This window comes from Echeneis naucrates, chromosome 21 (assembly GCF_900963305.1).
Source record: "Echeneis naucrates chromosome 21, fEcheNa1.1, whole genome shotgun sequence".
NCBI lineage: Eukaryota > Metazoa > Chordata > Actinopteri > Carangiformes > Echeneidae > Echeneis > Echeneis naucrates.
The window spans coordinates 6783693-6799862 of record NC_042531.1 but is presented as its reverse complement, the minus strand read 5'-3'; the positions used below and the strand labels follow the sequence as shown (position 1 = coordinate 6799862).

General features: G+C 41.8%; 1 protein-coding gene across 1 annotated transcript in view; it reads right to left on the bottom strand.

Moving 5' to 3' along the window:
- itgbl1 (integrin, beta-like 1) overlaps positions 1 to 16170 on the bottom strand; it is a 35479-nt gene that overhangs the window by 2095 nt on the left and 17214 nt on the right. The window contains exons 7-10 of the mRNA XM_029530456.1: positions 14963 to 15109; positions 8981 to 9097; positions 3288 to 3434; positions 2051 to 2164 (exon numbers count right to left, since the gene is read on the bottom strand). Of these exons, the coding sequence (XP_029386316.1) occupies positions 2051 to 2164; positions 3288 to 3434; positions 8981 to 9097; positions 14963 to 15109 (525 nt within the window). The remainder of the gene's footprint in view (positions 1 to 2050; positions 2165 to 3287; positions 3435 to 8980; positions 9098 to 14962; positions 15110 to 16170) is intronic.

Here is a 16170-nt window from a genome sequence, read left to right as displayed (position 1 = left end):
TGGCCAAAGATCAAGGTCATTGTGTCCTCAAAACAATTTTGGCTAAAATGCAGAAGAGCTGATTTAAATGGTTAGAGGGATAAAACATTTAGTGGCACAACGTCATCACCACATAACAATCAGCAAAAACTATTTTCAATCCTGGCGCCAAATTTGCTGCAACTTGGCCAGTTGGTGAAGCCGTAAAACAGCAAGGCATAAATTTAACTTTTGAAATGTTTTTTCTAGTCAACGCTAGAACTCTGTGGTGCAGAGAAAGAGACTTTGGGAAAATGAGGCTCATCATCAGCTCACTAATAATCCCAAATATCCTCATGGGAGAGGGAGGCTGAGTTCACAGTTCATGCTTTCCTTTGTATAACCTTCAGCATTTGGAGAATCAATACCTGGTTTCATCATGAAATCAACTCAAACCAGCAGGCAGTTTTGTAATTATTGTCCCGACCCTTGAACCTTTTCGGTGACTGTATGGCTTCTGATGGAAAACTGGAACAACAAGGGAACGATTTCTCAAGATGGGTGAAACGAATCCTGCTGAATACAATGTTGCATGGTGACAAAGTCTAATTTATTGATTTTCTTACTTTACCTGTGTTGCACACAGCTGGATAGACCCCTTTTGTCTCCTTGGAAAACGGCTACTGAAATTATCATATTCAGTGCATGAAATTAACGAGCAAGCATTCCTAATTCGCTGAATTTTCCACATCACTCATCAGTTGCATGTGTAATGAGAATCTACAGATTTGAACGGGCCATGAAATCCGTGGCTGCTGAGTAATTTATTGGCAAACTTGCCAAACAAATTTTTGTATCATTAGTATGGGGGGAAAAAATGAGCATATCACGGCTATCTAGAGAAGAGAAGCAGACTTTCATGTGCATATTTGTCTCCTTTTCTGTAATTGCCTATTCATGTAAAAGATTATAACTCTTTTGCATATGGTAATTTTTACAGGCTGTAGCTACTCCAGTTAGTAATATGGTAATCAGGAACATTTAACAGACATTTCCATACATTTTCTTTGTTTTCTCCTAGTCTTACACGATTTTAAGCAACGCTCAGCCGCATCAGGGAGCACTGATGTGAGTTTAAATGACATTAATGCTGACATTTGGAGCCATGGAGTCATGATGAGAAACACTTCTGAACAGCTGTCCAGATTTTGACACGCCCCAACGCAAAAATAATTATAAACATGTCCTGAGATTTCCATTATCAGGAGGTAGAAGACGGCTCCTGTGGATAAATGGCTATATAGAGGTGTGTGTGTGTGTGTGTGTGTGTGTGTGTGTGTGTGTGTGTGTGTGTGTGTGGTTTGTCTTTTTCCTATCTGTATGAGACAGACCAGCTCCAAACATTGCTTCACTGTCACATAATTAGGCCATATATATCTGATATAAACGTTTTGCTCTCAAGACAATGAGCCATATGTCAGTATCACTGTGGGGGGTGGGGGATATTATTATAAAATCAGTAACAGTGGAAATACAGTGTGTGTATAAAAAAAAAAAATCTCTGCCGCTGTTGTTGAAATGCTCATCTGACAAGCGCTTGAGCCATCATTGCATTTTGAAGAGAAGAGGTTGGATTACCTCCGCTCCTCCATCCCTGAGCAGCCTTCATGTCTTCAGGGCAGATTTAAGGTTACATTGAGTCAGTGTTGGAAAGTGACATGATGTCGGCTTACACACGGACTTCACCAACTTCAGTGGAAGGCAGGATGGCGACAAAAGTTAAATTGGAGCTGCTTTTCACCAATACACACAGTTCTAAGTAAGATAGCTGCCTCATAATCCTGTTGGATAGTTTATTAACCTATAGGCCTTAATTAACTATAAGCCCTGACCACATTTTCTTCTAAATATCCACGGGCCTATTTGGATTTATTGCCTTTTCGCTTTTTTTTTTTTTTTACAAATGCATAAATGATGGATTTAAGCAGGTCGTCAGGTCTGTTGAAGTCCATTTTAGATTGCATCCAACATTTCAGATGCCGAATAACGCGTGTGTGTGTGGATTTGATTGTGTATGTCTTGCGTACGCTACCTGTGCAGATGAGCCCGTCATGTTTGTCACACTCTCGGTCGTCACACTCGCAGTACTCTCCGGACACCCACCAGTCTCGTGGAGAACAGATACATTGGCCACAGTGACAGGAACCTACGACACACACACATTCACAGAACGGCTCATCAACATCACAGTTTTTCATCCAAGCTGAGTAATATTTTCACAGTGTATATTTTGTGTTTCATTTTTACACTGTTGCCTCGCTGCTTGTATATTTTCAATAAATGCTTGTGTTATTTCCTTTCTTTCAGACAGGAGATTAACAGTGTTGGGCAGAGTGGATATGAGATCTTCCCAGGGGACACGGTTACTAATATTTGTTCGTCTCCAGGAAACTAATCCACCCACGCTTTAAACTTCCTCTTCTCCATCAGTGTTGACTCCTTTCTTTCAAGCAGCAGGATAATAAGATATTAAGGTTTGGTAGAGAGATACAAACCTACTACTGCCCCCCCCCCCTTTTTTTATCCAAAGTTTACACCCTGAGGTCCAGCAGTTGTGTTTTCAATCTCCCCAGTTTCTATCAACATACAAGTTACAAGAGGCTTTTCAGGAGAGGTGGAGGCAAAGAGCAAGAAGCAGACCGAATGAGGAGCTGGAGAGACAAAAGAGGTGAGACGAGGGGAGAATTTGTCTGAGTTTATTTTCACACCCTGCTCAGCTCTGCAGAGCTGGATCCATTGCAATTGGCCTCTTTCTGTGAATTCAGGGATGGTTTTGTTTGAGTCGGTGACAACATGCAACTCAATTGCAACCATATACAGTGAAATGGAATAGCTGTAGTATTATTTGTCTTTTCTATTCATCCGTCAGTTTTCTGTGTCTGTGAAATACTGAACAATGACAAGTTCAGATTGTTGGTATTGTCAGAATTGTAGTGTTGTGAGAAAAAGTTGTTGAGACCAACTTAATGACTCAGAATCGAACATGAAAAGTCTGTGCTAACCAACGTGTGATTGCTGAAGTGCATTTCTCCAGCCTTAAAATGTGGAGGGTGGATTAGTTTCTGGATGGAGCTGTATCGACAGGTGCTTGAATCATTCTCCGTTTAAATAAGATTCTTCTGTTATTAACTGTGAATATTATTTGTGCCTGAATTGAAATGACGATATAAAATCTATATGTATCTACGGCAGCAAGCCTTGCTCTCAAATGGTGGCCTTTTCAAAAAACCTGAGCAACGTTTGATTTAAAAAAAGAAAAATATATTCACCTTTTCCGCTGCACACGACTCCGTCTGAAGTCTCACAAAGCTCCTTGCTCTGGGCATCACTCATATCACAAGATCTGGGGAACTGGCACAGTTTGCCGAACCAGCCCTCCTCGCAGATGCACCGTCCGCACGAACAGTAACCATGACCTGGCGGTGGAGGGCAGAAGGGCCTTCATTTAAAAGAGACAGAATATGGAGCAGGCCCATGAGAAAACAGCACAAATAAGCTAAATAAATAAATAAAGCATTCACAGATTGAGCGAAAAGTCAAGGGAGGCGCAGCTTTGGGGGGGAAAAAAAGATGGCAATAAAGCATATAAACACAGAGTTGTCAGTGGAAACATGAACCTTGACACTAATAGGCAATAGAAGGAGACAGAGCGGCAGGAAGACAACGGAGGCACAGAAGGCTTTTTGTACATGGGACATGAAAAGAACTGTCATCACTGGTCTCGTCCTGTCCTTGATACACCTCCAGCACTTCAGAGAGGCAGATAAAAAGAAACAGGAAAGCAATGGAAGACACAAACAAACACAGACACAGACACACACAGGCGCCCATACAAAGAAACCAGGGATGTTTAATTGGCTTAAAGCGGTAGTTTGGTGCTGGGGTGCATTAACAGCTGACAGCATCACAGTGATTTTAACAAGCGCTACCACACTTATGCTCTCCTTCATCTCCAACAGGACCTGCAGAGCAATCACCACATGCTCACTTCAGCGTAAATCACATCATGTAGACAGAGTAGCGTCATTGATTGACTCCATCATGTTCACATCTTGGAACAGATGCCAGGTTGAAGCGGTGGTAATGAGAAAAGCATTTTTCCATCACCCACATCAGTGTAAATCCATACTGTGCTGCTGGAAGTTGCTTGATGCAGCTTAGCATTGATTCAATCAAACAGCCGTTCCATTCAGTTTTGATTCTCTCAGCAGAGATTCAACACCTCACCTACTCATATAAATGAGTATAAACTGTAAAAGTTCCATTACTGAATTAAAGCTTTTCAAGGCACTTATTCAAATAAGCTTCCAACGAGAGATCACACTTAGGGGCTTGCGCTCAAGGTGTTAGTCACTATTTCAATGACAATGCTTGATTTTAACATCAAATTTTCAGATTTTTCTTGAACCTTGCTAATCTGCTCTTTTGCCGAGAGTTAAGTAAAAAAAAAAAAAAAATCAATATAAATCACTGTCAGACCTGTGTATTAAATAGCTTGGCTTAGAATTAGAGCAGTAGAGGCGGCAGCGACGTTAAAACAGCCTCAAAATCTCACCAATTAACATTGAGTCTAACCTGCAGCCATTTCTCCGTGTGCTCTCAGCCATTATGCTAAGCTAGTCTAATGAGCTGCTGGTTGTAGCTGGTGAAGCACACAGATAACGGAAGGGGTTTTCCGTTCTCATGTAACTATCGGCACGAAAATAAATAAAAGTCTATTTCAAGTTTTGTACTATTCCTCTAAACCTCGAGTGGGGCACAAAAGTTTTAATTGATTTCTGTGGGCAGATGGGCGACGACAAATCAAACCTTCAGTATCATTAGGGACGCAGCCTGCACAGGATATAAATAAACATTATGTGTGCGCTTGAAAACAATGAATCATTCTACCATGATAGATAATACATCAATGTTGACCATCTTTTCTCACTATCTCTGGAAGTCTGCCTCACCTCCTTTACTTGTGCCGTCTGAATTTTTATCAACCAGAGGCAGAGGTCAGGGAACGTGTGCACGGAAGATGTGCGAGGTTATAAATAAGAGTTAGCGAGCTTCTGTTTTAAATGGAGAGGAGTGGCAGCCAAGGCGGGCCATGCATGGCTGCCTCAGTCAGCTAGCCCGGGAGAGCGGTTAATTGCTTCGGAGGAAAGGCAACCTGGCCCTCATTCAATTAGTCTGCGCCTGCCTTTTGCACGGCACGCAGAGTCTTATAGCATTAAGACGTGGGCTGTGTAGGGGAGGAGGTCGTGAATCAGGTATTTAACCAAGCGGAAATCTGTACTGCATGAGACAGAGTTCAGCTCTGAGAAACAAGGTGGACGGGTGAATAACATGGTCGGGCAGGAAGATTCTCCTTTGAAATCCTGATAATTATATTTTTAAATGAAACAGAAATCAATCTGTTCTTGGACGATGATGATGATTATTATTATTGGAAGTGAGAATCTGTTTCTTTACACAACAAAGAACAAGCGAGATTGATGGAAAATTTGAATGAAACCTAAAAAAAAAAAAAGTAAAAAATTTAAGATTTTTATTTATTTATTTATTTCTCTAAATTCAAGGATCTGGCTTGTTAGTGAAAAGTCAGATCCTCTCTCTCTGAACGTTAAGTATCCTCATGCAACAGGGAGCTGCGTCCCTTTAATTACAGTTACCGTAAGAAGTGACTCAGTTCACATCTCTCTGATAATTATGACTTTTTGACTTTTTGTTTATTTTGGATATTTCCTGTACAACAGTACATCAGACGTGGGCTCTAATACCCCAAAAGCACCTGAAAAGGCAAACAACTATGGATGCCTCGTGTAAGCCAAAGTCTGTTATATAAGCTAATTTAGGCTAATTAAACTCCGACTTGTCTCTAGAGCTCTTGAATGACATGAACATTCATAAACATGGAGGAGCATTTTTATCCTCTATATTATGATTTCAGCTTCAGTGCACAAAGGGAGATCAGAGAGGCCTGAAATTGAGCACTCAGGGCTTGTAAAGTGGATATTTTGGCTGCTGTTTCTCTCTCTCCTTGTTTTTCGGTGCGTGAAGAAAACACTCAAAAGCCGAGTGTGGACTGAAGTGACTGACAAGCTGCTTAACACTGAAGGACTGAATTACGTGCAAGGAGCCTGTGTTATTTGTCACTTTGCTCCTCTCTGCGGTCTACAGCGAGGATCAGGGGGGCACCCACTGCACCCTCACCATTAAGTTTTACTTCCTGTTTAATTCCCTGCTCCTCACACTGTGCACTGTACCTTCTGTAAAGTATCCCTCAGTCTCTCCAAACATCCGATAACTTCCATAGAGTTTGCAGGCTTAATTGTCAGCCTGACAGCATGCCTGTATGTGTACGGATTTGTTTGTGTGGCTGCGTGACTGTCTAGTGTTGTGCTCAGAGAATCTTCCCTTCCCTTTAGGAAGCCTCCGGAAGAATTGTCTCTGGACAGCCCTGCACACAATGAGCCCCAGTAATCCATTCCCATAAATACTGCATCCCCCACTTAAAAGGAGAAATTTCCCCTCAGATGCTGCAATGCACCACTGACACAAAATGGCACAGCCCCCAGAACAACAGCAGAAAGCCCCACTCAGAGGGACACACTTGGACACACAGCTGCTGGGTGAGAGGAGAGGACACACTGCGTCTCGGTCCAAGAATAAACACAATTACAGTCTGACAAGTAACAACGAGCATCTCAGGATGCACCTGAGGAGGAAAAGCAGAAGAAAAAAAAAAACCTCCCCTCTGATTGTATTACTTTAAATGTAACAAAAACAGAAAGGCTTAGTGGCTAAATGGTCCAGACATTCCAGCAGTGTGTTCCCTTGATGCTGAAATACCACAGAAAACATCCTGTGCAATGCCATTATGATAAAAGGTTTTGTATCAGACAAACAAAACCTTAGATTGTTCTCAACTTTTGGCCAGTTGTTTCACACCTACGCCTGTAGAAGAAAGCCACTTTTCTCAGTTAATTCTCCTCCTCTTTTTTAATTAATTTAGTTATTTTTTCAGGCAAGCTATAATGCTTAATTACGCATTTCCTCATCCGACTTCCTCTATTCTCTCTGCTGCTTTCTGACGATAGCGGCAGCTGCAAAGGGAAATCACAGTTACATCTGAGCCTCCAATGTGTTAGTGTGAACTATCTATTACAACGGTTTTGCATAAATGGCTAAAATGAAGAGTGCAAACTTCCCAAGACCTCAAATGGACGCTTCAAAGTATCAAAGTCTCTTCAATTTCCCTCAAATTTAGCTCGAGGCTTTTAGTGGGTTGTGTCTGTGGCTATCAAAGAGAGCAGATAGGATCATACTGTATTGATCTCAAATTCAGTGTGCTTCTGGCACACTTTCAAGATGGGTTAGTGCATGTGTGTGCACGCTTTGCATAATGCGTCTAGTTTTCTGAGCAAAAATTGTAAGGATAAGGTTGGTGTGCATCCCTGTCCGGTACATCAGTGGATGTACAGCTAATCTTTTTGATCTGAGATGTGAGAGTTCGCCTGGTTTTGTCTCGGGTTCAGGATTGGGAGCGTGCCGCTAAATGCTCAAAACAGTCGACCTTTAACCAGGCTTGGCAGACAGACGCAGGTAAGGACAAGCAGCAGGTGAGTCAAGGCACGGCGCATTGGTCAGCAAGAAGCTGGAGGAAAAAGCAGCCCAAAACAGCCATTAACAGGCTCAGCCCACCACATCATGACGTGAACTGGCAGAGGATGGGCTGATATATATGTATTGTATTAGATTAGGGAACAAGGAACAGGCGAGTCTGAGAATGGGGGACAGTCAGCTGGTGGGAGGGCCAGAGGTTAATGCAGGGCAGGACAGAGTCGCACCTGAAGGCAGGCAGAGAGTGAATGAAGACTTAAATGGAGCGTGACAATTTTCTTTTCTCAAATGTATACATCAGTCTTAGCCTATAGGATGATTCATTAATATTTCAATACAATTTTTTGTGTTCATTTAAAAATTTCAGCTGTGTTTTTAAGAAGTCATATGCTTTCCATGGTGGTATCTCTAGCTCCAAGTACTGCAGCACCCATTAATGTCTCTGACCCCTTTGATATCAGGTAAACATCAGGAACTCATAGTTAGCATTAGGTCAGATTGATTATTTCTAGAAGATATCATTTAATCAACTTCCTCATGTCAATAACTGCTACGTAAGTCGACTGGTTCTGCTCCATTTGTGTCAATCAGAAAAGTGCGTGGAGAATTTCACAACACAGAGCTTCAAGTCCTGCAGCCTGAAATCAGCAGATGGAAACTTACAAATTTAACAGTGTCAGTGTTGATTAATTATTGAGTCAAAGACACACCATCTGCACACGGCTTATTTGACAGGGGGTACAACACTGAATATGTGTAATTCCAAACGTGAGAAAATCGGTGAATGCGACAAATTCTCTGAAAAACATTTGCAAGTGCAACTTGAGAGCAGGCCTCTTTGTAAGGGCGGTTACAGCATGACGCCCACAATCTGTGCAGGAAAATGAACATTACTTTAACTTCTGCTCCTCAACTCCATAGACACAGCTTGAGCATTCATTCATTCATTTATCTTCTACCACTTATCTGTTCGGGTCACGGGGGCTGCTGGAGCTAATCCCAGCTCACATTGGGCGAAGGCGGGGTCACCCTGGGCAGGTCACCAGCAGGGCCAAGAGATGGAGATGAACAACCACTCACAGACAATTTAGAGTCACCAGTTAACCCAAATAATGATGTCTTTGTATGGCACTGGGAGAACATGCTGCACAGAGAGGCCCCAGGCCGGGAACCAAACGTGCGGCCTTCTTGTTATGGGGCAACAGCGCTGACCACTACGCCGCCGTGCTGCTCACAGCTTGAACAGTAATTTTAAAACATAGACTTGCCATCTGTTTGTCTCCATGTTCTTTTGGATCCCTCTGTTCTTCACACAACTTGCACAACATTTGTTTGTGTGTGTGTGTGCCCTTACCTCCGCAGATCTCTCCACTGATGTCCTCACACTGACGGTCGTCACACTCGCAGTTCTTGCCATGAACACGACTGTCCCCAGGTGGGTGGCAAGTACACTGTCCACACTGGCACTGACCTACAAAAACAGAGGCGTTTTCTCACATCTGAGCAGTGCGTCATCGCAGAGTTGTGTTTTTAATAGCTGCTCAGCAGCTTTTTCCTTTCTGTTTTTTTTTTTTTTTTTACTTTTCCTATTCAACCCGTAGGACAGGAGTGTGATTTACATGCCTCCAGTAGATGACTAATGATTTTTAAGCCACATGGAAAATATTATTCCTGCCACAGGCTCAAATCTTATGTAAATCACTCGCTCTCATAAACACTTACATGGGCTATACGGCCACACACACACACATCAAGATGCTGCTATCCTACTTCAATCAGTGAGCTGTCAGTGAAAAGGGCCACAGGGGAAAGAACTGTGCGAGCATGCTGGATAATTGTGAAACTCATTTGAAAACATCAACTATTCTGCACTAACAGTGGAGGTGTGCAGCATACCTGCTCATTGATCATTTGACCAGGCTGCTTTGAGCGATATTAATAATGGGTGTAGAGTAGCCACTCTCAGGTTTACAGGTTTAGAAGGGGAGATGTCTAAAATGGTAATCACAGAATATCGTTTTCCAATCTCACATGTTGATGTTGCTTCGATTAATTGCTCTCAAAAACCTTAGCATTAGCATTGCCCGATATGGAACATCACCAGGAAATGTGAATCTGTCTGCTCTGTGTTTCACTGACAAAGGAGGAAGACTCATAAGGCTGGATGAGTGTTAAGTGTTCCTATTCGCTGATGCTGCCGACAAAAGACACCCACAAGGGCCACAAAACAGGTAAGCTGGCCATCAAGAGAAATAACTGCACAAAGGGAAATTCCCAGCTCACTGAAGAAAGATGGATAAAAAGCATAGAGTGCCTGTCCTCTTCCTTCCTCCTGTTTTATGTCGGTGGGGTATGTCCTTGCAAAATCATTACTCACTCCCTTCAGTCTTTTCCCTGCGTGTCGCCCTGCGGGGAACATTTTCTTTTTAGTGCCAGTAAATAAAACCAATAAAACACACCCGTTATGTAGGTTTTGCCTGCTTTGCCTTTTCTTGACGAGTCATTGTGTAGAATTAGCAGCAATAAATAATGACCTATCAGGACGACCACTTGATGGACAGCTCCAGCCTCATGTGTTGACCATGTCACGTCACTAGAATGTCTTACAGCCACACACACACACACACACACACGCACATGCACAGACAGCCTAGCAACCCCTCTTCCTGCTTCACATATAATATTACCACCATCTGCTCTGGGGAGTCAGTTACCCTAGCAACCGGTGATGTCACAACACCCTGCCTTATTGATTATCTCTGCAGTTGGTAGACCGTCCGCTGCAGTGTGTGCGTGTCTCTTTGTGTGTGCTGATGTTTCATTTGTCACAATTCAGTGTCACATCAGTAGAGTTTTGTTTTGTTGCTTGTTTCTTTTTTAGGAATTTTAGCTGAACAAACACCGGTCAGGTGAGAGTGTGGCATACTAGTTATTTTGCACAATTGGAGAGAGCAGTCGTCAGAACTTAGTCACATTGCAGCTCAGGCAAACTGGAAAGGGGCTTGAGCAGGATGAATATAATCTTAAACAGGTGAATGTTTAATTAACTCGTGCCATTCAATCACGTCAGCTCCTCTCACTCCTTTAAGCGGCTGGAAGGAGCATCCACACCAGCTTCTCCCAGACGAAAACTGCTCTTTTTCTCTGATTCTGTGCACGGAATTACTATAAGAAAACTGATATTAATCCTCTTGACTGTACTGATTTTCATCCACTCAGTTACATTTCAGTAAGTTTCGAGCAGTGTAGAGTTTGGCTCTTCCTGAGAACATTGCTGGATGCTCCTCCGTGATTTACAATGCAAAAATGTGAACTCCCCAGGGCGAAGCTTGGAGTCTCAAAAGTAAAGAAGGTTGACTTAATATTTTACAGCCAAGTGCCATGTCTGAGCTTTAAATTCAAGTTTCCTTTTGGCTTAAATTCATGCACAAGTTCGCAAAGCTTCGAATTCAAATTACAGACTGCAAAAAGATTATGTCTATTGGGTCTAACGTCAGCCGTCAGTATTTCAATGAGTACTAAACATGAACATATAAAAAAAAGTTTAGTTTCATGTAACTTTTGGAGATGGCTGTATCTAGAGTGACATTTGTCGTATTTTTTACGGAAGTGCATGCCTGTTTTCATGCCAAAATTAGTGCCAAGATTGTGCCTCACTGGCTGATCTGCATAAACACAACCACAGCTGCGACACTCCTCTCACCACAGAGCTGTGAAACTAACACAAAGGCACAAGTGCAAAATAAAGCTCTTACATTGTACTAAGATTTGCACTTCTTTGAGCCGAGATAAACACACAACTGTTTGACTCAAACTAAGAAAAACGTGTGGAGTAAAATCAAAATGTAATCACTCATATCACTCTGAGATCAAACATGGATTTTGGAATCAACTACTTTCAGAGACTCATCACTTGTCACCATGAACTGGCACTTTTAAAACCACTTGGGCAGCCAGCTGCAGCTGCACTGAGTCCATCACAGCAGCGAATCCAGTCTAAGAACAGCCTTATCTGTATTCTGTCTCAGCATATGGAGTGGATGATATTCTTCCTTTGCCATCCAAAAAGCTAAAGTGGTCAAAATCCCTCTAAAAATGACACTTTTCACCATTTCGCTCAAAAATAATGTCGCAATATTGAATCTGGAGATATTTGAGCTCCAATTTCACAGGATCCTCAAACCATATGAGAGGCCACAATTCAGAATATCTGGACATCTACTGTCCTGACTATGTTCTTAATCTTTTCAAGGTGACTATGGAATCAGTAGCCTACTGTATCCATTCATTGTTAGAAAACATGATTTAAAATATCAACAATCACACGGTTACTGTCTCTGACATTCTGGTCTTAAGAAAGCAGGGAGAGGAATCCCAAAGATCAGCAGAAATGTTGAAAGCAGGTGTTTCCTTGAGGAAATACCACAGTAGAAAGAATGTGCTATCCACAAGCGTCTTGCCTCCACCTCTCAGGAAGAAAAGCACTGAAGCCGCTGTTTCAAATTTCAAGGCTTTTCCGCTCAGGCTGCCATCTGTACCAGCTGCATTCAGCCATGCCTAAGTGATTTTCTACGTCTGTCTCCTTCACTTTATCTCTCTGTCTGTCTGACTCTCCTGCCCTGCTTCCTGTCTCCCTTCATCGTGTTTCCCACAGACTGTCTCTCTCCCCTTTTTTCTTTTTTTTGTTTATCTTTCACACCTTCTCACCTTAGAAAATACGTTCCAGTGTGATTGTCCAAACACTAAAAACATTCAAATGGGCATCCTTAAAGAAAACTACACACACACACATTCCTGAACTTTCAGGTATGCATCCAGGAACAGTTCCTTTCCTTTTAGTATGAATAGTACATTTATATATTCCTGACGAATAACAGAGGAGGAGCTGACAGTGTGAATTTATGACACATAGACAATGGTTTCAACATAACCACATATGAATCATTGGCCTCAGCAGACAATAGAAATGCTGATTACCTGAAACAGTGTCTTTAAGTTATGCATTTTTGGAGGAAAATATATATTCCACGCAGTACTGGGTGGGGTGAATGCACAGCTTTCACTGGCCTGAATGGACAAGCATGGCTGGAAGGAAATGCAATTTATAAAAGGAAGAATTTATGAATCCCATTAATTGTTCTATTGCACAGGGTAATTTAAAGTTCCATTTTGTTGCAGCAATTGGAGATAATTTAAAGGTACTGCTGGAAGAATTAAAGCTAATTAACTCTCCCAGCACAAGTTAATCTTCGCTGTTCCATTACGTGAGGGGGATGCCACGCTTTCTCGACCCTGTTTCTGTGGAACAGGTTTGAGGCCACTGTGGCACAGGCACAACATGTTGATGTATATTCAAGGGACATTGAATAAACATTTCAATTTTAAGAATAAACATTCATTATTTCATTGTCAGTTAACGGTGATGTTGACTTGATAATGTAATTGTCTCCATGGCAGCAGCTCTGTCCTATGTGGCTTCAGGCGCCCAATCTAATCAGCAGCTCTCTCTCCGGCAGGGGAGTGAGGGATATATGTAAGAGCCTCTGTAACAACATCGGGTAGGCTACGGTTCACACAGCCCCTCTTTTCACTGGTAATAATGAAACCTCTTGAGAAACTGCAGTCTCCCAGGTGATGTCTTCTGCAGTCGAACGAAACATGAAATCGATTCTTCACATTAACCCCTTGTAAAACTGCGTAGCCCTGAGACCAAGCAGGTTGCGTCCTTGTAGTATTGGCCACCGCTGGCTACATAATGAAGCTGAATCACTGTGAGCCTAACAGAGGCTGACTTTACAGCACCTTTTCTACCTCTACAGATACACTGCCAGGCATTCCCAAAAAAATGACACCACTGTTTAGGGCAAAATGAATGGAGTATAGGTTCACCGAACAATGGCCCATACAGAGCTGTAAAACTGATTGATTAAGCCTGCTGCATCAATGTAGAATACAGGTACAAGCTGTACCTGTGAAGACTCTACAGTGTGCTCTACTAGACAATTTATCATATCAGCAAACGATTGAACAATGCAGACTGTCATTCAGTTTAAAGCTAACAGTAATATGGCCATTGTGCATTCTGAATTGCACCTGGCCAAGATACACTGTAAGTTTGGCTTTGATATATATATATATATATATATATATATGTTTTCTCTTGTCTGGCAAATCTGTAGATTCATTCACTTACAGCTATTACCATTTCAAGAGGACTGCTCAATATAGGATTGACATTTCTCACCATAATTTTTTTAAATCCTACTTAGGATTTACTTAGATTTGAAGATTAAAAAAAAAAAAAAAAGGTTCCTCTCTACATAAGCCAATTGGACATCTATATTAACAAAGCTGGATGTGACATGTCCAATGTAAAAGATGCCACACATATCAAGGTTGAATTTGACCAGAGCTCATGGAAGTAGCCTATGCAGACAGGGGGACACATGCAAAAAGCCGGACCTGGGTATCAACCTCTGATCCTTCTTGCTATGAGCTGTTAACCACTGTACCATCAATATCAACATCTAGCTTCTATTCTCCCACTTTAAACTTAACTTAATAATAAAATCTGATTAAACCAGACCCACTTGATAAATATTACCTGAAGATTTGTCCCCAAAATTAACTGTTGTTTGTTCTAATTCCATTTAAAAATGACTGGAATATAAAAAAAACAACAAACTTACTCACACATAGGCAGACACAGAGAGTTGTGGAGGGCAGAGAACAATGGTTTTCACCTTACTGTCATCAATCAACAGGCTCAAGGGTGCATGACTGAAACAAGCACAACCTCCACCTGAGCTTTGTTAGTGTGTGTTTTCAGAGTTGGCTCATCATCTGAATGTAATATTAGTATTAAGCTGAACTTTGGTGGCGCAGAGAAAAACAAGTTTCATCTGTTCAGAAGAGCTGCTAATAAAGTGTTCAGTGACTGCAATAAATCTTGACACATCGGCCCACAGCTTGTTCTTTAGAGAGAGCTGGGGCTCACACTGCTGCAGCAAACAGAGCCCCTTAAACTGGAACACACTCAAAAACATCCCCACGTATACATATATTCTGTATGCATCTGACTTAAAAACACGAGGGCACATTTCGAAAAGCTTCAATGTCAAAAGACTTATTGATGGGCATTATTTTTTATGGCAAGAAAGTATTGCATGGCTTAGTTAAAGATACTATAGCATTTGATTGCTTGGCTCTCTCGTGTCTTTGAGGATGGATTAAGTGTTGGCCTGAAAATGGCCTATTTTATACCAAAAAGGTTAGAGCAGAGTAGAGGTCTGCAGCAGTAACCATGGAAACTGGATCAAATGGGAAGACCGGGTACCTCGTCCGAAGCACGGCAAAGTGGACGTTCCTCTGCACTTTTTCAGACTGCTCTCCAGGGACAGTGAGCAGGACAGAGGATGCTCGCACTTCTTCCCTGCCCATCCCTCCTTACAGTCACATCTGCCACAGTTGCATTGGCCATGACCTACCAAGGAGAAAGAAGAAGAGGTGGAGGAAACAGAGGTGAAACAGTCCAGCGGCTTTGTAGAGAAAAAAATTTAAATAACTCTACTGAGAGGGATAAATGGCGTTGAATGAAATGGGCACGTCAAGCAGGGTGGACAGATTATGGAGCAGGAAAAAGGGCAAATGGGATCTGTTGTGAAAGGGGGGAGTGGAAGTGAATGAGAAGCCAGGGAGGTTGTTAATATCAGCAAGGGATTAGGGCATGACAGAGGGGTGAAGGTCAGTCGTCCTCAGAATGTCAGCTTTTCTAAACTGCTAAATGGCCAGAAACTGATGAGAAAGACGAGAATAAACACCAAAAATGTGAACATGCTTTAATACAGTTTACAATTTTCATGAATTTTTCCATCAAAGAACTTCAAAGAACATTTTCATTTTAATGAGACCGTGGTAAGATTCATCAAATGCATTCATTCATTTTCTCACACTTATCTGCTTCCAGGTCAAAGGGATTCATCACATTTTGTTCATTAACTTTTTGAGGAAACAGGGAAAAGGTCATTCCCAATCACTCCCCTGTTTATTGTTAAGGTATAGGGAACGTGAATTAGAAAATTATTGTTGGTGTTTGTGAAATGAAAGGAACTCAAAGATGAAGATCAACTGGTATAAAACATGTAAAATATTTGTATATTCCAAAACATTGGCTAGTTCTCTTCATGTGTTTCCTCTACCGTCGAATGAGAGGTTTAATTTTCCTAAATATGTGGCCAGAGTTTGACTTGGCATGAAGCTTGGAAACAGGAAGGAAGAGTCTGTGTGCAAATATAACAATGGCACATATTTTGCCATTTGCCATAATATGTGGATAATGTGCTAATTATTTTTTGACCATGAACAAGTTGCACTGGTCCAGTGGAGACGTCAGCTGAGGAAAACACTCACCCAGCTCTTTATCATCAACAGCTGTGAACCTGCTTATGCAGCGCAGTTCTCTTAAGAAATGTGTTGTGCAGAAGGAGTGCACAACATTTCCAAGGGCTACAACGTGAGTCCTTTATTTTGTCTTTTGTTGGCTAA